Source organism: Candida albicans, chromosome 7 (genome assembly GCF_000182965.3).
Source record: "Candida albicans SC5314 chromosome 7, complete sequence".
NCBI classification, from domain to species: domain Eukaryota; kingdom Fungi; phylum Ascomycota; class Pichiomycetes; order Serinales; family Debaryomycetaceae; genus Candida; species Candida albicans.
Genome location: NC_032095.1, coordinates 558,953 through 585,086, shown reverse-complemented (window position 1 = coordinate 585,086; position 26,134 = coordinate 558,953). Strand labels below are relative to the sequence as shown.

Genomic DNA, 26,134 nt, shown 5'->3' with positions numbered 1-26,134 from the left:
TTTCTGGATTGTTTATATAACTCAAACTCCCTCGTCAAAGTAATGACGCGACACCACCCTTGTTATTTAAGTTTATGGTGTCGTGTTTATGTACAGCATTACCTGCCTCGCGTGTATATTTTTCAACAATAGTAGTAGTTACGCCAGAATAAATTTTCGTGTTTTCTCAGGTGAGTTATTTATAGAATAAGCTACACAAAGGTGATTTGTAAGTCGCGTTTCTCTTGATTATTAACCAATGGTGTTTTGCAAAATGGTATCTTACACGATCAATAGAGAATACACCAAAGACCTATCGAAGTCAGTATGAACTATCAGTCCTAATAAAACCTATCAAGAGTGAGTCCAGCAGTATCAAAAGCTGTTGGAGGCACTTAGCTGTGTAAAATAAGTGTAAATTCTGGCTTTCAAGATGGATTGGTTGGTTTAATTGTTTGTTACTATTAATTTTGTGTCACATAATTTTTACTCTACATTTTATAGATTTTTGCAAAAATATTGAACTAAACTTTACTTTCATCTCTTTGCAATTACTAAATAATTCCAACTTTGAATCTAATTACCCCCAAAACTCCCTTAAAGCAATTTGTTTGATCAATTGGTTATCTCCAATGGGATAATTGACTATGAAACAACATTATCATCAATATTTTGAGTTTCCCAGGGCCCATTTTGATGGTCAACTATTGCTATCAAATACTAGTCCACGTGATATAGTCATTCAATTTGACTCTTAGTCACAAAATATTTACGAGTCATCTTTACTTTACTGGTAAGAACACTACTACTGTTGTACACTACCTATTGTCATCGCATGATAAATACGTGTACATTCCATTTCTATTTACGTGTTTGTTTATATTTTCTCTTTTTATGACATACGCCACAATATTTCAACACCACCATCAGTTATCCCTTTTTTGCTCATGACATTTCCTTTCCTAATAGTTTAAACTACTAAAAACAACAAAAAACTTGTGCTTCACCTTCATTCAATTTATAGTAGTCAATACTGTTGAACCATGTCAGATAGTTTGTGTGTAAATGATTGCTAAAAGGATTAACATACTCAGAAATACTAACCGTTTTCAAGTATAAAACATTAGCAATTACTTTCAAAATGTATTAGAATGGTGTATTCTACGAAAAATTCCTGGTCAATTTTGAATTAACAACTACTTTCACATCCCTTGTATTCAAAGAGTTCCCATCATATTTCACTTCCAATTAAATCAACATAATGACAACCACTGAAACATTTCAGACCATATTCAGAGTTAATAGTTCAAAGTGATTTATATCTAAAAAGCTTTTAACTTGGTTTACTTCCATTTAAATTCAAATAATAAAGTTGAAATAATTAGTATATTTTTGTATTGGGATCGATTACGAACCAATTCTCAGAGTGGAGACTACTGATTACTTTCAAAAGTACATTGATAGTGTCCTAGTTCTAGCTAGACCTTTCTAAGGCTATATTACCGAGTACAATAATTTGAAGATGTTGCATATTTCGGTCCAATTACATATCATTATTGCTACCAGATAACAATTATTGTACATATATCTGTTTAAAGTAATTACAATTGAATCTAAAGCACATACTAGATATCAGACAAGTATAAATAAACAACTTAATAGACAAACTAGCTTAATTTCTGAAGGTGTAAATTCTATGAGCACCACCTTTAATTCCCATACAAAAACGGCCTTTTTTGTTGTAGCATCTCCAATCATTCGCCTACCTCAATCACCATCTGTGCGTATAATAAACATTTGTCTTGGCTTCAAAACGGTATTAGTTTGGTCTTTGTAACGCCTCTATTGGTCGAGCAGTAGTCAAAATAAAAATACGAGTGATTCTTAACTATGGCCAAAACGGCCTTTTTTGTCCCACGGTATGCAGTTGTATCTCTTTTCTAACAGTATCCCACGGCTTTGACACTCACATTTTGTGGTTCCAAATCGATACTAGCCTTGTCATTAACTCATTCAAATTCGATCTTCTGTCAACAATATACATAATTTTTCCGTCTTAACTATGGACAAAACGGCCTTTTTTGTTCCACAGGATGCAGTTGTATTTCGTTTCTAACAGTTCTTGCAGGGATAGAACTCATAATCCAAAGGTATAAATCGGCACTAGTTTGATTTTTGTAGCGTTGAATTTGGTCGCGTAGTTGTGATCAGACATAGCTGCGGCTCCCTTAACTATGGCCAAAACGGCCTTTTTTGTTCCACAGATAGCAGTTGTATCTCGTTTCTAACAGTTCTTGCAGGGATAGAACTCATAATCCAAAGGTATAAATCGGCACTAGTTTGATTTTTGTAGCGTTGAATTTGGTCGCGTAGTTGTGATCAGACATAGCTGCGGCTCCCTTAACTATGGCCAAAACGGCCTTTTTTGTTCCACAGATAGCAGTTAAATCTCGTTTCTAACAGTTCTTGCAGGGATAGAACTCATAATCCAAAGGTATAAATCGGCACTAGTTTGATTTTTGTAGCGTTGAATTTGGTCGCGTAGTTGTGATCAGACATAGCTGCGGCTCCCTTAACTATGGCCAAAACGGCCTTTTTTGTTCCACAGATAGCAGTTGTATTTCGTTTCTAACAGTTCTTGCATGGTTAGCACTCATAAGAAAAAGGTATAAATCGGCACTAGTTTGATTTTTGTAGCGTTATTTTTCATCGCGCAGTCTTCAACGGACATCACCGCAAATTCCTTAACTATGGCAAAAACGGCCTTTTTTGTTCTACAGAAAGCAGTTGAACCTTGTTTCTAACAGCTCTTACAGTCATAGTACTTACATCTTATGGCTATGAATTGGCACTAGTTGGGTCTTTCTAGCATCGAAACTGACTGTGTCAGCCTTGGCGGAGTTAATTTCACATTTCCACGGAGAAAACATTTTCTTCAATAGCTCAACCAATTCTGATCCGATTCATGCCTAATTCACACCCAATACTCTACATGATTGTAGCTTCAAAACGGCCCTAGTTTGGTCTTTGTAGCACATGTGGTTCATCAGTAATCGTTGTCTATCCACTATGCCCCGGGCACGACCTTTTCTGCTCGATGCGAATTTTTTGCCCTCAACCAATGAAAACAACACTGAATAAATCAAAACTCTCGGATGCAAACACTATAACTTGACTCTACAAATCGGCACTAGAGCCACCAAATACCAACTTCAATTGGTTGTGCTACAGAAAGGGGGTGGCCTTAACTATGGCCAAAACGGCCTTTTTTGACCCAGAGATGGAAGCTCAACTCTTCTTTTGACCGGTTTAGACGGATTTGAAAATGTTTATTGTTGGCTATAAATTGACACCAGAGCCACCAAATACCAGCTTCAATTGGTTGTGCTATTAGCAAACGGGGTTACCAGGGTGCTCTTAACTATGGACAAAACGGCCTTTTTGCTCCTGCAGCACCCAACTAATTGCCGTTATTAACGATTCTCTCGGGTTTTAAAACCACAACTGTAGGCCACAAATCGGCACCTGATTGGCTCTTGTAGCCCTCCTCTACCTCCCACACTTCAACTTTCCTTCTTAACTATTGTAGTTTGGATTTTGTGTCGTTTTTTTGGTGGTCAATACCCTAGAGAATTGTAAGAATGAGTATTTGGGTTCTATCATGCTGGCCATTAAGTATTTCTATTGTTAATATAGTAATTATAATACTTCTGAGCTCTAGCTATCTTGTGGTAATTCTTATATTACGTAGAGATTAGAACTGATGATTTTATTAAAGTCTGTAATATTAAGTATGGGAAGTGGGTCGGTTGGTAGCATTTTTGTTGAAATCGATGGTGGAATATTTTGATCTCCAATATCTCTGTTATTTTTCTATCTGGTATTCTCAAAGTTACGTTAATGTTAGATCGGGAATGAGAGAAGAAAGTGAGAGGCTGGGGCGTGCAGGGGAGGGAAAATGAGTGTGGTAGTATCTTTTCCTTCTTTGTCTGAGGTATTCCCGAGAATGCGGAGATAAGAGTACTTGTGGCGGGATTGTGCAGGATTTTGTATGGGAAAAATCACGTGACACGGAGACGGAGTTAAGGGTCGTGTACCCGAGCCCAAAAATACATAGTAAATTTGTTAGGGAAACGGAGATTAGTTTGTGTAATTTCCGAAGGGTGCGGAAATAATTATTGCCATACAAAATTATTTTTCTTAGTAAATTTTTTAGTACTTCTCTAGCACTGCGATTTCTATTAAATCTATTTTCTTTTACAACTATTTTCTTACACCCGATTCAATCAATCTCATGAGTACACTATAAGATACAACCATTTCAAACACCACAAACAATACAACACAAATCCCAATTAATCCAACAATTGTTTATTCGAATTAAGATCCTTTTGAAAATGTATTAGCAATCCCATTAACGCCATTAGTTTTAATATATTGTGATAGCGGCTAGTGGTTGCCAGTTTTGTTTCGGCGGAATGTCTGATTTATCTAGTCCAATCAAGAGAATGAAAGAGAGATATAATAGTGAATCATTATTATTCGGGAGTTACAGAGGCAATTGATTAATGGCGTCAAGTTGTAATTGGTCATTTAGTATTGTGTTTCCATTAACATTGAAGTTCCCATTAATTTAGACGCTGGTCCGTTAATCTACCTAATAGTCATATTTCAAGTGATATTCATAAATCTATAATGAAAATGTGTTTTAGAGTAATGTGTTTGGCAGAATTAGTCGCACTTGGTATTGGCGTCATAGTCGTCTACTTGGTTTGTTGTGTCAATTGTTCCAAAATACTGTCTTTTTGAAAATTGGTTTAGTTATAGCAAGAGTAAGAGTTTGATAATATTGGTGATTGGTCATATTAAGACTTATTTGAAATATACCAGGGGATTATTAAATGACTATAGAGTACATGCATACTGATTTGAACTTTCAGGAACAAGAGTGAGACCATGTCATATTGCCCCCTTATTTATCACAAAGCAGTATTTGATATAAGTTTGACTTTTGAGAACCGTAATTTCTTGATTAGTTGTCACATTTTGAAATTTCATGATTGATATTTGGAAGTCACTTTAATTATTTTGCTAGAGATTGAAATCTGCCAAGCCATTGAATGCTGCATTCAGAGATTATTCAGATATTGACACTTCATTAGTTTTAATCAAAGGCATTTCAGATACTATAGCTATTTAAGATGGTACTGGTTTATGCTTGGTCAGAGAGAGCACTGAGGATGAATTTTGCGAGTTGGAAAATCAATTCCATCCAGGTGTTGTTGAATTCTTAAAGATTATAACAAGATTCAGGCCCTACATATTTGCTGAATAAGCATTTTAATTTTGCTATGAAGAACAACAAAGAATTGGTTACTGCTATCCACAAATCTAAATTCTTAAAATTAGACTATCGATTGGTCAGGTAAATTGCTGAAGATTGGTCAAGGCTAATCTACTGCGGATAATGTTTTCATACCAGCTGTTCCCAATCCGTGACAATTCGTTGTTTTGGTCGTATGGTTCTATCTTATCCAAAATTGGTGCTGCATTAATAGATGTCTTGAGTTTGGTTCCAGGTGCTAGCTTTGGTAGATGCTGTTCTGGTTTTGACCAGATTGCCGTCACTTTACTTTGGATATCAAAGCTAAGAATTCAGAATTGACTAAATGGTAATTCCCATTTTATGATTCAATGCATCTTGCTTCTGGTGACTGACAGATGAATACTGAAATGCATTATACAAGAAAATTTGAATTAGTTGGTTCTAATGCAATCTTATGTGTTTCTGAACGGGATATGTTGTGGTCAATATCAAAGAGTGGTTATTTTTAGACTGGGACAGAGTCCAATCTTCCTGATTCACCTGGCTATACCGAAAGTCAAGTAATTGAGGTCATTGCTACTTTCGCATGGTTGATGTTTTGGGAAATAAGAATTTAAAATGTATACCGTTGGATTTATCATGTGGCATGAAGGGTAATAATGACTATTGACATTTGGAAACTAACCCGACATTCCATCAAGGAGCAACAATTATGTCGCTGGTATCTATAACATTTGGAATTTCCCTAGCCACAATCCAAAGCCCCAGTCCATGAGAATATTTTGTTGTACTGCTTTTATCAAGAAAACCCCTGGTCAAATAAAGGAGAATATTAGGAGATTATTTACTAATTAGTAAAGTACCATATCCTCATCCATGTTGATTTGCTAGATTGGTTTGCCTTCATACATGCTGGTTGTACACTAAAGTAGTGTTGATAAGAGACTATCATCATCGCAGAGTTTGGTTAAGGGAAAGTGATGTGAATTAAACTAGTGCTGATTCATGGCTGGTGTGATAACCTAATATGGTTGTACTATGCATATATTGACTTGGTTATAGTCATTGACTGGTGTTGTTATTGTTAGGTTAAGATAATGAAGGGCCAACCAATTGCTATAAATTAAAATTGTTTAAACTGGATATCAAACTGAGAGTGTGTTAGAACAAGCAAAGTTGGAATATAAGCATATGTGAATTGCCCATTTAGAGAGGTAACCCACTGGAAGTCTATTGCTGGTTGTAGTTATATAGAATTTAGTGTTTACTACTATAATAAATGTTCATAGTTGGTAGTATAATATAGACACTACTGTAGTTTGTCAGAATTAGATCATTCTTATTCTAGTAGTACCCCAGGAAACACTTTTATTAGTCATTGTCCACTGAACTAGGTCTAAGAGACTGATTTTACTTGCAATTCTAGTTCCATGAAGTTTCTATGGTGTGCCACTCTATGCGGGTGTCTAGGTCCAAAAAAAAAATAGCACAAAATTTTCTCATGCATTAAAATTTATTCTTACCTATTATTCACCTTATTTTCTTCTAAACCACATCAATCAATCAAAATGATATATACACTCGAAGATAGATAACATGGTATTGATAAAAAAATGTTCTATCCTGGTTCTCTGTATCAAATATTGATTGAAAAGTTGGGTGTACCAGTGTCAACAATCATAAGTGCTGCCCGTGGTATTTGACGACCGGCAGGTTGCCATGATTATTAATAATATCTTCTACTACTAATGAATCAAAAAAAATACTTCTGGATTGTCCTTTGGCTGTCTAAGAAAAAGTTAAGTTTGTCTCATTATCAAATTGTGCTGGAAACTGTCAAACCTGTTGCAGAATAATATGGGAACAATCGTCTAAGAAATCTTAGTGAAGCAAGAAGGTTTTTACAACATTTGAAAATTGACCATTCATGAAATTTTAGAAACATGACTTCCATCAGTGATAATGCTGGGGATGAAGTTGTTTTCAGTCATGGTTTTCATTATCCCAAGACTACTTGTCTATGATTGAATATTAAGAATGAGAGTCATTCTTATTTCAATGAAGCAGGGTTTACAAATTGGGAGAGAATGTCAATAGTTCTTTCATATTCACTATCTATGAGATATAAACTATTTCTTTTGAGGTTGTTAGTAACAAAATGACAATGATTGTTAATACTATTAGTGCCAATAGAGTATAGATTCCACTGGCTGCCATTTTATCAATTGAGTACATTTGATTACTTACTACTTACTTTGGCAAATCAATCAAAATGGCTTTGATATAATGTTTAAGAACATATTCACAATTAATGATGTTATTTTTAGTTTGATCCAGGGGCTATTCATTTCCATTTTCCAACCAAGTTACGATAGATGATATGTGTTTGGACACTATTCGCATACTACCATAACATTCACAGTTATTTGTGTTAGACATAAGTTCAAGGGATATTCACTTAAAACCTTGTAAATTTGAAATCGCCCCAAATACTTGTACTGGCATAACAAAAACAAACTGATATTTCAACAGCAAGAATAAAATTAGATGCACAAATTTGAAAAAAACAGCCTGTAAAGCTATTTGGCAATTAAGGAGATACCAGCTTGTTTGAAAGAAGTATTAGAAACGTTTGGCAAATGGTGGGATTAATTTCTATTCTGTTGTGGTATCCTTTCAGGATCTTTCCTAAGTATCCCCAAAACAAGCAGTGCCAACAATCAAATTTCAATAGGAAAGTCACCACTAACATCTTCATGGGGATGAGCTAGATCTAAAAAGGTTTTGTTGTCTTACACAAATAGAATGCTTCAGGTCAATGAAAGGATACAAGAAGTAGGATACAAGGATACCTATAACATTCTAATCAGAAGTTCAAACTGGAAATGACCCATTGGAGAAGAGAAACAACATAATCAATCAGATTCCTACCTTAACACGAATGAAATAAGATTGAATAAGATCACAATAAAAAACCGCAACCTTATTCTGTTCACAACAAGGTCGACTTTATTCACATTGTGGGTCTACTTCTATTCCAATTTTACTTAGCAAAAGTTATACCTTTCTTTTCCCAATTCATGAACAATAGTGGTCATCTTAAATGATTGCTGCTTTCCCGTTTTCATGTTAGCTTTTTATTGTTTCGGAAGGCTTACTTTTGGAGTTTTCTTTCTTTCATTTTTATTTGTCTACACTATGATCGTACTATCAACCAAGTATGCAATTACTACTGTTGTTACGACTAACCAAAGTATCACAAAAGAAGGACAATGATGAATAAGCTAATAGGAGGGCTTGATTTAGTTTGAATCGGATGTACTTCGGCTATATTAATTAACTGTTGTGTTTTTACCCTACACATACATATCTGCAGGAATCACACAAAATTGTCAAATATACATACTTAAGGATTCCCAAATAATACAACTTGCTATAACTCATGAAATAATGAAGTTCTTTTAATACTATTGGTACCGTTATTGTCAGGAACTCGGACACTTTTAATTAATCCTAAAAACGGAAATATTTTTATTTTAAGCTATGTGAAGTTTACCCGGAGTAAGTGTTAGGTTTTTTGATTTGAATTCCTAGAAGCAGATTTTACTATAACTAGTTCAATATTTGCGCTACGTTAAAATGGTAAAGATATTCGAAATCAGCGGGTCACTTTGTATCGGTTAGTGTCATTAAAGCCAAAATCTAAATTTTGAATTTGTTAGTGTTTTTTTTTGTATGGGGATTACCTTCATTTTGCATTTTCGAAAAAAAATCAAAAATTTTCCAAAATTTCAAACTTGCTAACTTAAGAGTTCAGAAAAACGAAATTTTGCCATAACTCAACGAATATTTATGCTATATTGAAATTATAAGGATATTTAGAATCTGGAGCTCAATCTCTATCATTTGATGCTATCTAAATTGATTTTAAAATTTTAACCTTTACCCGGATATTTGCCAGATTTGTTGACTTAGAAATCCCAAGAGATGTATTTTGTTATAACTCAACCAATATTTGTGCTACATTGAAATGGTAAAGATATTTGGAATCAGGGACTCATTTTCCAGCGGTTGATCTCATAAAAAACCAAGGTCATATTTTTGCCTTATAATATCTATGTAAAGCCTACCCGGCTATGGTCTTTGCGAAAATAAAAATGAAAAATATGGCAAGTTTACCTATGTGAATGCTACCCGGCTATCGTCTTTGCGAAAATTTCAATTAAAACCAAGGAAAACATATGGTCTGTACCCTACCCGGCGATCGTCTTTGCGAAAATTTGAATAAAATCAAGGAAAATGTATCATCGGGACGCTACCCGGCTGTCCTCTTTGCGAAAATTTCAATAAAACAGGTTTTCTGGTAGTTTACAGTTTATTTTACCAAACAGGTCTGAAGGAATTCCCCATAGAAAGCTCGTTTCCATGTTATTATGGTATAGCAAAGAGATGTTCAAGTGTCTTTAATCTACACAGTCATACACTATTATTAGCAGAGCAGGTCTTAAATTGAAAGAAATACATATTATACTCATTCAAGAGTTCTTTTTTATCATATTTAAGTTTATTTGGATATTTTCTTAAAGTCTGAGAACTAAACACATACCTGATATATTGAAGATACTATAAACGCTACTATCAACTGGTACATTTCAATATTAATGTTTGATGCACGCTGATAGCAAAATTTGATCTATATGGTTTTGCTTTGTTCTAGCGGACAGGATTAGAAATTAGACCAAAATATCAKTATATCTATTGATTGATGAATCAAATACATCTTCAAAGGAACGAACTACCAAACTATTGTAACGTCAAATGATACAGACGAAAATAAGGAGCAGTTTTAACAACTGGAATACACACATTTGTGTTTATCCATCTTGATGCCAGGGATTTAGATTTATCTATCAATTGATTGAATCAAAGATTAGAAGTTTTGATAATAATTGCAACTAAGTCGGTGACTATTTGTAGGGAGTTTCGCTACTGTTTAGAACTGGTTAGCTTATGAAATATAAATTGTCATTAACATTTAWCAGAAACCTTGTAATTGTCTTTCCYTTATCGCCAATGAATTGATCTTGAATCATATATCATAAAGAAAAAGCGAGTTTCACAATTTGTACTAACAAGTCTAGTTTCATCATCATTTGATAGATTGGTCAATTAATTCACTCTTTTGAATGTCTTGTTTGTTCTTGATCATTATGATGGATTCTTTATTCTTTTTGTGGTAGATAGTTGTAGATACATGGATAGAATTATCATAATTTATAACACCAATTTAAACAAAGTGAAGTCTTCTAAATAGATCAATCTAACATTCTAAACATTTCTGAAATTAATTTATTATTAGAATAGGTTTGTTTTCAAGAGTTAATTATCTATTGTAAAATATAAGTTATTTAATGTTAATAATTTTTTTTTTTGGTGTTAAATTGGCATTGAATTACTATCAAAATTTGGCAACCAAAAATATATACACTACAATCTAATATTCCAAAACAACTACAACATATTATTATAATAGTAACAATAATTGCAGTACCAATGGGTCATATGGATGTTAATCATACTTACACTTTATCCATGCAGCTATATATCGAGGTTTTAGTTCAACAAATTATCAATTTTATTACGTGTAATTGCTTTTCAACGATCATAGTTAATACAAATCTTTATCAATACAAGATTTTACTGGATTTATATTCAGAATCATAATTAAATTAAAAATGATTTATGAAATATTGATTATAATGGAAATGGAAACCCCCCTCTGAACAAAAATTGACCATAAACAAAGGAAATATATTATTAATGACAAGGTGTTCATTGTATTCTTGGAGGAAAATTGATAATTGGGGACCCCTTTTTATTTGAAAACTTTGACAGATTTAATAATATTATTATTCATTCAAGATGTGAGGGACAAGTGAAAAAGAAATTAAATAAAATCAATTAATCAATTAATTAATTTGTTGATTAACAATATTTTATATGAATCAATAATAATTTCTTGCCATTTTATCCAAATTTTGAAGATTAGCATTTGATATTAATTTTTCAAAAAACTTCTTTAATGAACTTTAGTCTACCGTGATGATGATGGTTCTTTCCCCACATCACACTTTCTTATCATCACATTTACATTCACAATATCAAAATACTTTCCTCTTTTGTTAGGAGCTGTAGTTGTCTGTACGTTATTATTATTATTATTATTACAACGGGTCTAACTTTTCTATATTCCCTGTATTATAAAGATCTGACACCAATTTTGTTTAACAAGCATTCACCCCCAATTTACTATTATCCTTTTTATCATTTGAATTGAATTGAATTGAATTGTAATGTAGTAGTAGTAGTAGTAGTTAGTTAGTTAGTAGCCCCACGATGCCCTTTTTTGGTTTGTCTCCATTGTGCTTTCCCACACGACAATCACCAAGAAGTTGATAAAAAAAAAATATCACCAAAAATTTCTTAACAGAATTTTTTTTTTTGCTTTTTGATCTTTGCTTTTTGATCTTTCTTGTTTTTGATTTAATTTGTTGGAAATTAACATATCCATACAAACAGAAGAGGCTTTTATAAAGCTTGATTATAATCATTCTGTAACAAAGAAGACGAATCAACACCAAGAACACCAAGAACATTTCAATTTCATATCTTCAAATGGGACTTTTCATTCCAACTAACAAGTTACAAAACTTGAAATTATATAAATATTCATCTGAAGATCATTCAATTATATCGAAATATATATTGAAAAAATGGTGGAATTTTTTTGTTCAAATATTTCCTTTATCAATGGCACCTAATGTTGTTACATTATTAGGATTATTTTTCATTATTGGGAATTTAATGACAGTATTTTATTATGATCCTTATTTAAATGAAACTCAACCAACTTGGTGTTATTTTTTTTATGCCTTTGGATTATTTATGTATCAAACATTTGATGGATGTGATGGATGTCATGCTCGTAGAACGGGTCAAAGTGGTCCCTTGGGGGAATTATTTGATCATTCAATTGATGCCATAAATACTACTTTAGGAACATTTGTTTTTGCTAGTGTTTTAAAAATGGGATATGGAGGATTATTATTATTAAGTCAATTTGCATCAGTTTGTAATTTTTATACTTCAACTTGGGAAGAATATCATACTCATACTTTATTTTTAAGTAAATTTAGTGGTCCCGTTGAAGGTATATTGATGATTTGTATTGTTTATATCATTACCGGGATTTTTGGTCCTGATATTTGGACAATTGATTTATTTGAATTAAATTTAACAAGTTTAGGTTATGGTTATTATAAAGTTGATACTTCAATTATTTATACCATTATTGGATTGACTTCATTATATTTTAATATTGCTTCTGCCATGTTTAATGTTTCTAAACATTATAAGAAAAGTAGTACCAATAACAGTACTAATGGCGACAAAGATGAATCAACTAAAGATCAAATTTCTCAAGCTTATCGAGGATTATATCCATTTTTCATTTATTATGGATTTGTTTTCTTACTTTTATGGATTTATCCACAAATTCTTTATGATTATGGTTTCCCATTAGTGATATCTATTGGTTGTACTATTGCATTTTCTGTTGGAAGAATTATTTTGGCTCATTTAACTTTACAAGAATTCCCATTTATTCAATATCCAATGTTTGTCCCTATTGGTCAATTGATTTTGAGTAAAATTTTAATTGATATTTATGGTTATGGTACTGCTAAAGTGTTACATGCCATTAGTTGGTTAGGTTGTGGAATAACTTTAGGTATTCATGGAATTTTTGTTGCTGAAGTGATTACTGAAATCACTACTTATTTAGATATTTATGCATTATCAATTAAGCATAAAAAAATAAACTAGAGAGAGATACGTTTTGTTTGGTTACTTGCTTGTTTACTTACCATTATGTGTTTTTTTTTTTTGTTTAATCCTACCATTTTACTTTAGATTAATATAAATATAAATTCTTTAGATGTATATTATTATTATTTTTTTTTTGAATTTTTTGAAAAAAGATCTTTATTTACAAGGTTGAAAATTTGCTTTTACTTTGCTTTTGGATTGGATTGGATTGGATTGGATCCTATTCTATTCTATTTCATTTATTTCTTATTTTCATTTCCAAATGCAGCTTCAGATCCAGGAGCTAAAACATCTTGAGCAGATTTTTCTAATGACATACCTCTTTCCATTTCTTGTAATTGAGTTTCGGATAAAATTGCTAAAGCTAAAGGAACTCCTAATAATAAAGAACTTGAAGTCAATGTCCATAAAAATTTCCCACCATTTTGAACACTTGATTTAAATAAATCTCCTATAGTTGATGATAAATTATATATGGATTCTCTTTGTTCTGGTGGAACAATATCTTTAAGAGCAACAATTCTTTCTAATAAAGTTTCATTTTCAAAATCAAAATCATCAAGATCTGATTCATCATCATCATCAGATTCTTCTTCAGAACTAGCTTCATCGATAATGTGGTTGTTTTTAGCAACTGATTGATTTTCAAATTGTTGTTGAGTTTCGTCGTCAATTTGTGTTAATTTAACCATGGTCTATAACTTATAAAGAGAAACAATTATTATTAATGATGATACTTTTTATAAATTCAACAAACAAACAAATCAAAAAATTTGTAGTTGGAGGAAAAGTTGATTCCCACAAATTGTAGAAAGAAGAAAAAATTTTTTTGGGCTACTTTGAATGGAATTTTTGGTATACACACGCACTAAGTTAACTAAATGAATTCACCATCTTGAATACTATTATCGTTAGTATCATTAGTATTAGTATTAGTATTAGTATTGGTATTATTATCATCATCATTATCTTCTTCATAATAATCTTCCTCATAATAATCTTCATCATATTCATCATCATATATATTCATATCATTTAAATCCAATTGAGGAATATTCATTATATCATGATTAATTCTATAACCAATTTTATTCATTTGTAAAGGATAATTTCTCATATTATAAAATTGTAATAAACCTCTAAGAGCAATTTCTTGATCATAAGAATTATTGAAATCACTTTCTAAATCTTTACCACTCAACCAATTATCTTTCATTGATAATTTTAAATTTAAATAAATTTGACTAATTAAATCCATATTAGAAGATTTCCATTTTCGACCTTGATAAGGTATTAATTTTTTCAAAGTTTTCAATATTGGTTTATTAAATGATTGACAATCATAATTAATTAATATCATTTTATATAATTCTGAAGGTTTTAAATCATTAAATGTAAATATTCGTTGTGATTGATTTTTAATTAATATTTTGTTAGTAATATTTAATATATCACTCAAAATATGAGCAAAATTATCATTAAAATTTGAAATATAAACATGTTTAATATTATTAGAATCAAATTTATCAGGTAATGACAGTATGAAAATTTTATTAATAAAATTAAAATCGTTGTATTTAACTTCTTGATGGGTTAATGATAAACATAAACAATTATCGAAAAAATTCCCATTTGGTAATGATATTTTGGGATTCATTAATTTATTTTGATTAATTAATATTTCATATTCAGTTAATTCATCCTTTTTTTGTCTAGAATTAGTAGTAGTAATCATACTTTGTAAATTAGCATTATTAAAACATCGACTAAGATATTCTAAAGAAATTGCAAAAAATTGTTGATCAAATAATAATGATGAAAAATAATATGATTTCAATATATGACTTATTTTAAACCATTTTAATAAATTTAAAATTAAACTTGAAGTGGCTTTTAACGTTAATTCTTTGGCATTATTAACTTCCAATTGCAGTATTAATACCATTTCAATTTTTTTTTGAATTGTTTCATCACGATGACCAGACTTGGTTTTTGAATTTAATTCCAATTCTGCAAAATTTAAATTATAATCTAATCGATTCACTTTAATGGTTTCAATAAAAACTTCAACTATAGTATTCAATCGACATAAATTTTGTGAATATAAAGTTTCAATTCTTTCTAAAGTATCAATCACCAGAGTTTTTTCAGGATATTTTTGTCTCAATTCATTAAAATTATAATCAAATTCATCATTATCATCATCATCATCATCATCATCATTTTTGGTAGTTTTATCATACCCATCGGCATATCCCCGTTCTTGTTTCATAAAATAATCTCGTTCATTCCATAATCTTTTAATAGAATAACTTTCATAAATAGATTTTCTCAATATTTCATCGGCTTCTCTCATTGCTAATGGTATAACGCCATCACCGTTATAATTGTTAGTAATAGGATAAATCATGGGCATGGCTTGATTAACTTGATATGATTTACGAATTTTTTCTCCACCAGACATATAATCTGATGCTGCCAAAGTTGGTGAAGGTACTGGAGTAGCTAAATGTACTGTTTGAGTAGGTAATTGACCGAAAATAGTATGTGATTTATTAGTCTTGGGAGTTTCAATTAAATTAGAAAGAGAATTGGATGAATTGTGTAATGCCATAAAATATTTATACTTTCCTTCAATAGTACTAGAATGACTATGAATACTTGATGTGTCACTTGTAGTATCATCATCATTATCCAACGACTTTTTTAAATTACGGAAATCATAAGGTTTTAATTCAGTTTCATCATAAAGTGGATATTTATCAATTAAATCTTGTCGGAAAACAAAATAATCTAATGGTGAACAAGTTAAATTTGATTCCAGTGATTCTTTTGTTGGTTTATTTTTAACGTGATGTAATTTGACTAAAAATTCATCACATTGTTTCATATGATTTGAATCACCCAATTCTAAAAAAATGAGTTTATTAACCATTAATATTAAATATCTTATACGATAACAATTATTAGGATGCCATTTCCAATGTTCAATAAATGTTAATAATGAAGTTAAAAAATCTGTTTCTTTCAAATATTTCTTAAACTCACTTCTAATAATAGTATTGTTATCATGATCAATTGATAAACTAACATTAATCATAAAATACATTAATGTAAGTATAATAAAATAAATTGGTTCTTGTTGTCTTATTGATAATGTGGATGATTCTGGGTGATTGGTTGTAGCTTTATCATGAGATATTCTATCATTAAAGAAATTTTGAATTATATTAATTAATGGTTGATATAGTTTATCATTTATGAGTTGTAAATTATTTCGTTTAATACTATCAAGTTGATCTGATTTAGATTTTTTATCACCATATTCACCAAAACTATAATATAATATTGTTTGTAATGTATTAGTAGATAGATCATCAATTTTGTGGTTGGCGTGTAAATTTTGTATCAATTCAGTTATACTTGCTTTGTTGTTGTTGTTGTTAAGGTCATTAGTATAATTTAGAATAAGATTATTTAACCCACCAAGTGATTTAAAATCATTTATTGAAAACCATTCACAAATTTCTTGTTCTAATGAATTATAATCAGTATATGTGTAATTTAAATGTGATTTAGTAATAAGAAATTGATAATTGATACCACCTGACGAGGTAGAAGAAGAAGAAGAAGAAGAATCTTGATTTGAATTCCTATGTTGACCTTTAGATTGTTGTCTAGTGGAGGTATTATTGTAGCTATTGTTGTTGGTTGATTTAATTTGTTGAGCTCTGGCGTTTAATTTTTTTTGAAATGTTTCATCGAGTGATTCATTTAAATCTTTTTTAGTAGAAGCATCAGGATGATCAATGATTTGATCTTCTAATTTATCAATCAGAATTAATTCTTCCAGTTGCATTTAAAGAGGAAAGTGGGAGGTGACCATTAATATAAGTTGAATTAATGTAGTTGTAGTTGATTGATTGATTGTGGTTGTAAAAAAAAACAAAAAGGAAGTTTTATAATTTTACACGACACCAAGAAGTTAAACAAAATTTGTCGTGTCGTGTCGTGTCGTGTGAGTAGTGTAGTGTCGTGTAGTCGGGAGAGGTTAGGTTGGTAGTAGCAGTTGGTAGCAGTGGTACTAGATATGGCCAGACATTGGTGCAAAGTAATCATTCCAATCGTGTTAGCTCTCTTACCACACTGGTACAAAAGTTCGCACTAACTGAAAACTCCATTGGCGGTGATGGTGGTGGTTGATCTCTCTCTCCTTTCAAAATCAAAAATTGTGTGTATAGTTTAATTTGAAAGTTGAAAGTTTGACTCAACTGAACTGAACTGAAAAAAAATTTTCCCTTTTCCCTTTTCCCCTTTCCTTATTTATCACCCACCTATCCCACCTATCACTTCATTCTAATTTAAATAAAATCTAATATCATTTCTTAATATTTAATTACTATTCAATTTACAATTTTTGCATTAATAGAATCAATTCATATTCCATATTTAATTTAATTTAATTGTTATTACAAGATTATTATTAATTATTGATTCTGAAAATATTTAATAATCCTATCCATATCAATAATCCAACAACGACAACAACAACAACAACCACTCAGCTCAATTCAATTCAATTCAATTCAATTCAAGTCAAGTCAATTTTTATTTTACTTACTTAATACAATTTATACACTTTTACAAATCATGTCATTTCAAAATTTTGATCAAATCATTAATTTAAAAGTTAAAATCATAACATTATTAGATCAAATAATAATTGGTCAAATTTATACTTATTCATCATCTAATGAAATTATAATTATTAGAACTAAAACCAATATTAATGATAATAAACAAAACTCCAGTTCTACTTCAACTTATAGAATTATAAATACGGCATTTATTAAAAGTATTCAAGTATTACCACCTTTTTCAAGGAAGAATGGTAATAATAAATCGGATTCATCTTCTTCTTCTTCTTCATCATCTGCATCTACATTATTGGAATTTATAAATATTGATGATTTAGATAAAAGACTAAATCATGAAATCAATAATTATAAACCACAACCAATACAACCAATACAACAACAACAACAAGCATCACATACCCAACCATCCAATATTTCAACTCTTTTATTCAATAGACTTGTCAAATTATATGGAGATAAAAATGTTAAATTTGGTAATGGCAATAATTCAACTACATCTACTAAACAATCAGAAATCATTATATTTAATGAAATCAAAATCATTAAACCATTCACTAATATTAAATCAAATATACAAATCATTAAAGAAAATGGTAAAAAACATTTAGATTCTATACAAAGAGCATTGAATCAATTTTGGTTAGAAATTGATAATGAAAAACGTGGAGGTTAAAGAATTGAAATGAGTAAACCTTATTATATCTTGTATTATTTTTTTTTTTTTTTAAAAGCTTCTATATATATATATATATATATAGAATAATCTAATTAGCATATATATCTGTACTTTTGGTGGTGATGATAACATCCCATTGTAATTCTATTTCATTAAATAATTTTATTCCCTTTTGTTTAAATCCTTTAAATCCATCTATATCATCATCCCAATTGAATAAAACCTTATTATTATTGTGATGACCATGACCATGACCATTTGATTTAAATGATTCAAAGAAAATATTAAACCAAATATAACTCCATGATTGAATTCCAATCATTATATCTTCCAATTGGAAAATCTTCAAATCATGAATATTATAAGTTATCCAATAATCATCGTGGCCATCATCATGGTTATCAATATCACAATTCTCATTTGTTAATTGTATTAATTCTTTAACAATTGTATTTGATCTATTATTACTATTACCACTAGTGTCAGTTTCTATTTTTGTAATATATGTCAGAATTGATATATTTAAATAATCAATATTAGATAATTTCAATCCACCTATTCGAATGATTTTTAAATTTATAAATTTCATAATATTTAACCAATTTATATATGATTCACGTAATTGTTTATTATGAATATAATCATACCAATATTGAAGATATCTTTTTTGAGATATTATTGATATACCTTCTCCTCCAATTAAATAATTCATTCTCTTAGTTGTATAAATCAATAAAATATCCTCTAGAGTGAATGATTTGTTGCTATGAGACTGATGATATTTATGATATTTTTGATAGATCAAATATGCACAACATAAAGTTCCTGATCTACCTTTGCCTGCTTTACAATGTAACACAGCAACAACATTAGTCTTATCGCCGAAAACTTGTAATAAATTATCAATTTCATCAATACAATTAATTATAATATTCATAGTGGGTGGATAATGATCGGGAAATGGATAATGACTAACTTTTCGATATACTAATGAATCATCATATCCAGGAGATTCACCTCGAAAATTGAAAATATGCCAATTTGATCCATAATTAGAATTTAAAAATTGTAATAAATCATTTAAAGGATAACGATACCATGATTCAATATAATTTGTTACAGGTGCTGATGTTACTATTAATTGTGGAGTAATATAAGATAAATCAAGTTTTAAATTTGTTGATGAATCATAATATTGATTTTTCGGTGATGCAATAATTGAACGAATTAATGATTTAATAAATAACATATGATCACAAGGGGGTTAACTTATCATTTGATAAAATAGATATAAACTTGAATGAATGGAGTAAATAAAATATGTTTATTACAAATAATAACAAATAATATAAAAAAGAAAAAAAGTTAATAGGCAAGTAAGTAAGTAAGTAAGTAAGTAAGTAATTTAAATTTACAAAAAAAACTACTACTATAATAATTTTTATATACAAAACAAATTTATTCTTCTTTACAAAAAATAAAGGGGGAAATTACAATTAACCAATCTTGTTTATAAACCCCTCCCCCTTTAATTATAATAAGAATTTCTCAGGAAGGAAGGAAGGAAGGAAGGAAGTGAGTGAGGTAGGCAGGCAGGCTCTTCTTCTTTACATGGCACCACTTTGTCTCATTAATTCAGCAATTTTATTATTTAAAATTGGATCATTTTTAATTCTTTTTTGCATTTTAGTAGCTTCAGCAAATGAAGTAGCTTGAATTTTTTCTTCAATTGATCTTGCTAAATCACTACTTTCTTCAAATAATACAATAGCATCATCAACTTCATCTTTTTGTAATTTAATTTGTGCTAAAGAAATTCTTGCTAATTCACTTTTTGGATCTAAAGCACAAGCTTTAGTTAATAATTCTTCAGCTTCACCAATTTTTTCTAAAGATTCTCTAGATATAACCGTTGCTTCATTAATTAATGGTAATGCTCCAACAGAAAATCTATCGAGTTTTTCTTGTAATCTAGAAGCAATTTCAAATTGTTTACAAGCACCTTGAATATCACCTTTATCAGCTAAAATTTCACCATAATAATTAGGAACTTCTGGTGAAGTTGGGAATTTTAATTTAGCTTCAGTGAATTTTTCATTAGCTAATTCAATTTGTCCATTTTTATAAGTGATACAAGCTAATTGAATATAAGCATAAACATTATCTGGATGTAATTCTTTAGCTTTATTAAAATTAATTTCAGCATTAGTTAAATCACCAGTTAAATAAAATAATTGACCTAAATGATAGAAAATATCAGGACATTTATCATCCAATTCTTCAGCAGTTTTAAAATCTTTTAATGCTGCTTCATAAGATGATTTATCAGCATTAATTAAAGCACGGAATACATAAGCTCTTGGTCTTGGTTTTAATGAAATGGCTTTTTCAATTGATTCAGCAGCACTAACTGGATCATTTTTCAAAAATTGGAATGCAGCTAAATATTCTAAAGCAATTGCCAAAACTGGTTTTAATTCTGTAGCAGATTCAATTGCAGATTCCAATTCAGTAACAGCTTTAGAAATCAATTCATCAGCTTCTTCATAACCATTTTGAGTGTTGGCATTAATTTTTTGTAAAGCAGTATATAATGCTTTAACTCCTTCATTTTCATGAGATTCATTAATTCCTTCAGGTTCTGTTTCTTCAACAAAAGCACCAAAAAATGATCCAATAGTAGCAGCTGATGGTAAAATCAATTTTTTAGGTTTCAGTTCAACAATTTTAATCGAATGTTTTCTTAAAACTCTTTCTAAAACTTGTTCAATTGATTTATTAGAAAACCCACCATAAATAGTTAAAGCAGTTAAATCAAACATGGCATCTTCATATTTTTCTAAAACTTCAAATGAAGTAGCTCTTCTTAAAATACATTTAGTATAATCTGGTTTTAAATTTATCGCTTCAGTAGTATCTTTAATAACATTTTCATGATCATCTAAAGCAGCATAACAAGCTGATCTATTAGAATAATATATTGGATCTTGTTTTAATTCTAAAGCAGCACTATAAAATTCAATAGCTTTTTTGAAATTTTTATTTTTAAATTCTTGATTCCCATCTTCTTTTAATTGCATAGCCCATTCTTCTTTTTCAGTTTCTGATAATTTAGAAATAATATCGGAAGTTAATTCAGGTAATCCTTCAGAATTAATTGGATATTTGATTTTCTTAGATGAAGTTGATTTGCTGTCAGAGGAAGAAGTAGTAGTGGTGGTAGTAGTAGTAGTAGTAGAAGAAGAAGTAGAATTGGTTGGTTCTGGAGTAGCACTTCCCTTTGACTTCTTTGATTTCTTCTTCTTCTTAGAAGAAGAGGAAGAAGTGGAAGTATTACCTTCCTCACTAGAAGATTTATTTGATTTTGAAGATGAATTAGAACCACCAGTTGATTGTTGTTGAGTGTAATAATAATAAGCACCAGCTGCAGAGAATGCAGTCAATGCAGTCACAATAATAGCAGTTCTATTCTTTATAAAAAAATTATCTGATGACATGATTGTTAAGTTGGAGCGGAGAAGGGGTAGAGGGTAGTAGTGGTGTTGATTCTGTCCTTCTTTCCTTTGTATCAAAAAAAAAAAATAAAAAAATAAATGTAGAAAGTTTTATTTCAAATATTGAATAATTTTAAAAAAAAAAACTTTCAATAGTAGTTGGATGTTATAAGAATTGGATTCTTTAAATTACTATAAAGAAAAGTAATAAGTATTGTCAATGAATGAATGAATGAATGAATAGACTATTCGTTGTAATTGGATTGGTTGAAAAATTTTCTCTTTCTTTCCTCTGGGAACAAGCGAAAGCGAAAGAACAAATTGGAGGACGTGTACTTTGGTCGATTAGCCAATTCACACAGCAAACTTAAAAATTTAGGAGTGGTAGTGTAAAATAGACCATTAATTGGTAGCATCCACACTTCATACACTAATTATAATATAGATTAAATTCTACTACTTGACATAACAACTTACAACAACATAATATATATAATTCAAGTTTTGATTGTTATACGTCATTCATATAAACTATAATATATAAATTCGCCCCTCCCCCCCCTCCCTCCCTCCCTCTTATATACCAAATTCTTGATATCTTCTTCTGGCTCTTTGATGTTCACTTATATCTTGATAATTATGTTCTATAACTACTTCATCATAAGTTGGTAAATTTTCATCTCCTTCATTTGTGAACGATTCACTTTTAGATGATTGTCCTAAGGAATCTTGTGTTTCTGCCACGGGTGCTGACCCTGACCTTGATCCTGCTGCTGGTGCTAGTGCTGGTGCTGGTGGTGGAGTTAATGACAGTATCACACTAGCTTGTCGTTGAGTTATTGGAGCACCAGCAAAATGTAATCCACTTAATACTTTAATATTTGAACATCTTAATTCAACTTCTTTCATATTACTACTGGCGGAATTTGTTGGTGATGATGATGAAGTAGTGGTGATAGTTATCTTTTCAGGACTAAATTTAGCAGTTATTATTAAATCATAAGAACGGGAAATATTACATGTTTTAAAACTTGGTGGTAAATTCTCTGGTAATATACAATTAGCAAAATATTTTTGTGGGATTTCTAATTCATAAAGTTGTTTTGTCACTGGTTTATTATTAATACAAGCATCATTGGAATTTCTTGTTGTTGTTATCAGGGAATTTTTATTTTTACGACATTTCATTAAATCAAATTTCAAATTAGAATAAGAATTATCACAAATTGGTATTGTTTGTACATTATTCCCCATATGAAATTCATTCATACCAGAATCATTTTCCACAATTGATATAGATGTTGTAGATATTAATGAAACAGTAATATTTTGTAAATAAACAACTCCTAATCCATTAGATTCTTCTGGTTCACCATATTTATCTAATGAATATTGTAATGGATTCACGGTTGATACAAGATATAATTTAAAAGTTGGCAGTTTCCCAGGAGTTAAAAATGCAGGATGTCGAAATCTAATTTCAAATGAAAATGGAACATTAACTGGTGTAATCTTAGGATATTTCATCAGTTGATTTTTCCTTGACATATGTCCAGAAGTATTATTGTTGGGTGTATTATAACTTAAATCAGAACTAAACCATCTTTGTAAGAATCCTTGCTTTTTAGGTTGTATTTGTGATGCCTGTGATGCCTGTGATACTAGTTGTGTTTTCTGTGGTACTTCTACACCAACAATGGATGGAATTTTATTCATAAATATAATTTCTTTTCTTACAAATGCTTCTTTATATTGTTCCAATTGTTCTTCTATGGGTCGATATTGAGAATCAAGATCTAATGGTAAAAATGTAAATGGATCAAAAGCTCGTAGATTGGTTTTAAAAAATGATGATCGTTTACATGTCACTTTGACATAATATTTAATATTAGCAAAATTCCCCATCCCTGATAATGATGGTGGTAATTGTGTAGTTACATGATAAGGTAATTCATTTGGCAGGGCAGGCATTTCTGGTCGTTGCTGTTGTTGTTGTTGCCCACCCGCCACATAATCTTTATAATACTTTTGAGCTTTATGTTTAACAAAATCACTATTGAAATTACCATTATTAATCATAATATCAAAAGTTTTCTTATTAATATGAATCATGTTTGTGATCCCTCCACGTTTAACACAAGAATTAGTTAAAGGGATTTTAAATTCAAAAGGATATGAATAATTCCCTGGGGCTAAAGTAAATTCTTTAGCTTGACTAACTTGACGAACATTATCTGGTGGGAAAACTATTGTTGTATCATATAATACTTTATGAATATCTTGAATGATTTTATCCTTTTCTTTCTTCTTCTTATTGTTATTAAATTTAGGTATCAGTAATTGCGTCGTTGATTCACCTTCTAATTTCACTTGAATCCAATTTAAGGTAATGGCTTTAGTAACCACTAATGTGACATTTCCTTTAATAATATCATAATTGGTGAAAGCTCCATCAGTATGTGAACGATCAATTTCAATTTTAACATCGGACATATTAAGTTAAAAAGGGTGCGTTGAAATCAGATACAGTGTGTTTTGAGATGAACAAATGATAAATGATAAATGATAAGAAGTTAAGGGGTTATTGTGTTTATTGAAAATGTTGTTGCTGTTGTTGCTGTTGCTGTTGCTGTTGCTGTTGCTGTTGCTGTTGCTGTTGTTGCTTTTATGGAAAACATGAAATTCAAAGATAAGTTTACTCTTAACCAATTTTTTATTTTATTTACTTAATAGTTAGTGTTGGTTTGTGCACTATTTTGTGTCAGAGACTGATCAATGAAAATGATGGTTATTATGAGAATGGAAAATTTTTCCATCACACATCAGGTGATGACAGAACTAAACTATATTGTGTAGTATAAATAAGGGTATGAAATACCAACATCCCAGAATATCAACGAGATAGAAGGGAGGAGTTTCAATATATATCTTGTGAATAATAACTTCGTTCTAATTCACTATACACAACTAGGCGTGTACACGCTCAATCTCAGGTAAAGAAAGTTTATATTCCATCAGATTAGAAGTCAAAAGCGATAATCATTTCGTCCCAAATTAGCGTTGTATAAATTCAGTCCTCAGATTTGTATTATTGATTGATAGTTTCGGAGTTTGAAGGTACAGAATTTCACAAGATGAGTTCCGCAAAGAATGATGATAACGAAGGAAAAGTCATGGAAAGTGTTGATCAAGCTAATGCTATTAGTAAGGTGGATGAACATATCAAGGCTAGATTCAATATGCTTTTCATAAAATTTAATGACTTACCTAAGTTGGCCGTCGGTAATCAGAAAAGCGTGGATAAATGGAATGAAGAATTTAAATATTTCCACGTTGCTTACCCCGATGTTTTGGAATTTTTGCTTGACTATAATCCTAAAGATAAATTCAAGGTTAAAAAGGTAGAAGGTATTTATTTTACTGGTTGGTGTTTACAAATGTGTTTACAGTCCATTTTTGATAGGTTCAGATTGATCATGATTTCTAAGCTACCAAAGCACTTGCAAAAGGAAGCAAACTTAATCAAAGCTGCTTATGATGCTGTTACTAAATCTAAAGATTATACCATTACTAGTAAGATCTTGCTGAAGTTTGTAAACGTTGAACATGAGTTAGTGGTTTGCTATAATCTTCCATATTTGCTGCAGGTGGAAGAGAAACTTGAGGAAATACTCTACAACACTTCAAACGTTGTCGATGAGTATGTCCGTAGTCTTCCAAATCTCATAGGTCAAGTCTTGTACTTCAACCATGTGAAGAAATCTGAGGCTTTAAGTTTGTTTTTGAATATTCATACCTCATACTACTCAAAGTGGATTCAAGCTGACAATGATACATCAGTACTTCCAAGTTGCTCTACCATAGCTGAAGAAATGTGTGATCATCCTGATTATGCTAGATTGGTTGACATTCCAAGCAACAAATATGAACTTAATCTTATTGTTAGTTTACCAGCACCAGAGAAACCAAAAGGAAAACCAGAGGAGAACTCACTGGAACAATCTCAAAAGAAGAACCTGAAATCAAGAAAGAGAAATAAGAAACACCCAAAATCAGATAAAGATAAAGGTGAAAAAGAAAAAGAAAAAACTTCACTGGAATGAAAAACAGGTGC

The 26,134-nt window shown here is 30.4% G+C and overlaps 8 protein-coding genes across 8 annotated transcripts, besides 7 other annotated features; 3 read left to right on the top strand and 5 right to left on the bottom strand. All coding sequences in view use genetic code 12, as the record gives it.

Annotated features, from left to right (window-relative positions):
• Positions 1-1,701: part of a repeat region ((RB2-7b) Repeat sequence of about 6 kb, part of the Major Repeat Sequence (MRS) on Chromosome 7; MRS units are found on most chromosomes; may serve as recombination hotspots) that runs on past the window's edge.
• Positions 1-9,856: part of a repeat region ((MRS-7b) Major Repeat Sequence (MRS) on Chromosome 7; MRS units are composed of variable numbers of RPS units flanked by HOK and RB2 sequences; found on most chromosomes; may serve as recombination hot spot) that runs on past the window's edge.
• Positions 1,701-3,576: a repeat region ((RPS-7b) Repeat sequence of about 2 kb on Chromosome 7, about 60 copies are found in tandem repeats on most chromosomes; RPS units flanked by conserved HOK and RB2 sequences form Major Repeat Sequence (MRS); may serve as recombination hot spot).
• Positions 3,576-9,856: a repeat region ((HOK-7b) Repeat sequence of about 8 kb, part of the Major Repeat Sequence (MRS) on Chromosome 7; MRS units are found on most chromosomes; may serve as recombination hotspots).
• Positions 5,915-8,895: a repeat region ((Ca3-7a) Ca3 region on Chromosome 7; Ca3 is a large dispersed repeat sequence utilized as species-specific and strain-specific RFLP probe).
• A 2,124-nt stretch (positions 9,857-11,980) lies between the features above and the next one.
• CAALFM_C702690CA (bifunctional diacylglycerol cholinephosphotransferase/ethanolaminephosphotransferase) lies at positions 11,981-13,189 on the top strand (the record flags this gene model as incomplete). The annotated part of the gene is made up of 1 exon (XM_705652.2): positions 11,981-13,189. One exon carries the CDS (start codon positions 11,981-11,983, stop codon positions 13,187-13,189), a length of 1,209 nt encoding a protein of 402 aa, XP_710744.1.
• A 242-nt stretch (positions 13,190-13,431) lies between these two features.
• TOM22 (Tom22p) lies at positions 13,432-13,884 on the bottom strand (the record flags this gene model as incomplete). Its single annotated transcript, XM_705653.1, has 1 exon — positions 13,432-13,884. One exon carries the CDS (start codon positions 13,882-13,884, stop codon positions 13,432-13,434), a length of 453 nt encoding a protein of 150 aa, XP_710745.1.
• Positions 13,885-14,069: 185 nt separating this feature from the next.
• CAALFM_C702670WA (uncharacterized protein) lies at positions 14,070-17,051 on the bottom strand (the record flags this gene model as incomplete). The annotated part of the gene is made up of 1 exon (XM_705654.1): positions 14,070-17,051. One exon carries the CDS (start codon positions 17,049-17,051, stop codon positions 14,070-14,072), a length of 2,982 nt encoding a protein of 993 aa, XP_710746.1.
• Positions 17,052-17,842: 791 nt separating this feature from the next.
• CAALFM_C702660CA (uncharacterized protein) lies at positions 17,843-18,523 on the top strand (the record flags this gene model as incomplete). The annotated part of the gene is made up of 1 exon (XM_705655.1): positions 17,843-18,523. The coding sequence occupies one exon, from the start codon at positions 17,843-17,845 to the stop codon at positions 18,521-18,523; it is 681 nt and encodes a 226-aa protein (XP_710747.1).
• Positions 18,524-18,614: 91 nt separating this feature from the next.
• On the bottom strand, positions 18,615-19,775 carry TEP1 (putative phosphatidylinositol-3,4,5-trisphosphate 3-phosphatase; the record flags this gene model as incomplete). Its single annotated transcript, XM_705656.1, has 1 exon — positions 18,615-19,775. One exon carries the CDS (start codon positions 19,773-19,775, stop codon positions 18,615-18,617), a length of 1,161 nt encoding a protein of 386 aa, XP_710748.1.
• A 358-nt stretch (positions 19,776-20,133) lies between these two features.
• Positions 20,134-22,023, bottom strand: TOM70 (protein channel; the record flags this gene model as incomplete). The annotated part of the gene is made up of 1 exon (XM_705657.1): positions 20,134-22,023. The coding sequence occupies one exon, from the start codon at positions 22,021-22,023 to the stop codon at positions 20,134-20,136; it is 1,890 nt and encodes a 629-aa protein (XP_710749.1).
• Positions 22,024-22,596: 573 nt separating this feature from the next.
• Positions 22,597-24,513, bottom strand: CAALFM_C702630WA (uncharacterized protein; the record flags this gene model as incomplete). Its single annotated transcript, XM_705658.1, has 1 exon — positions 22,597-24,513. One exon carries the CDS (start codon positions 24,511-24,513, stop codon positions 22,597-22,599), a length of 1,917 nt encoding a protein of 638 aa, XP_710750.1.
• A 244-nt stretch (positions 24,514-24,757) lies between these two features.
• Positions 24,758-25,037: a long terminal repeat ((gamma-7a) Long terminal repeat (LTR) associated with the transposon Tca2; about 280 bp long, 5-10 copies per genome).
• Positions 24,758-26,134: part of a mobile genetic element ((Tca2-7) Retrotransposon Tca2 on Chromosome 7, about 6.4 kbp member of the copia group with two ORFs similar to gag and pol, flanked by 280-bp LTRs (gamma elements); forms an extrachromosomal, linear, double-stranded DNA (pCal)) that runs on past the window's edge.
• CAALFM_C702610CA (uncharacterized protein) lies at positions 25,171-26,123 on the top strand (the record flags this gene model as incomplete). The annotated part of the gene is made up of 1 exon (XM_705022.2): positions 25,171-26,123. A coding segment is annotated over one exon (953 nt), but the record flags the coding sequence as incomplete, so codon positions are not given.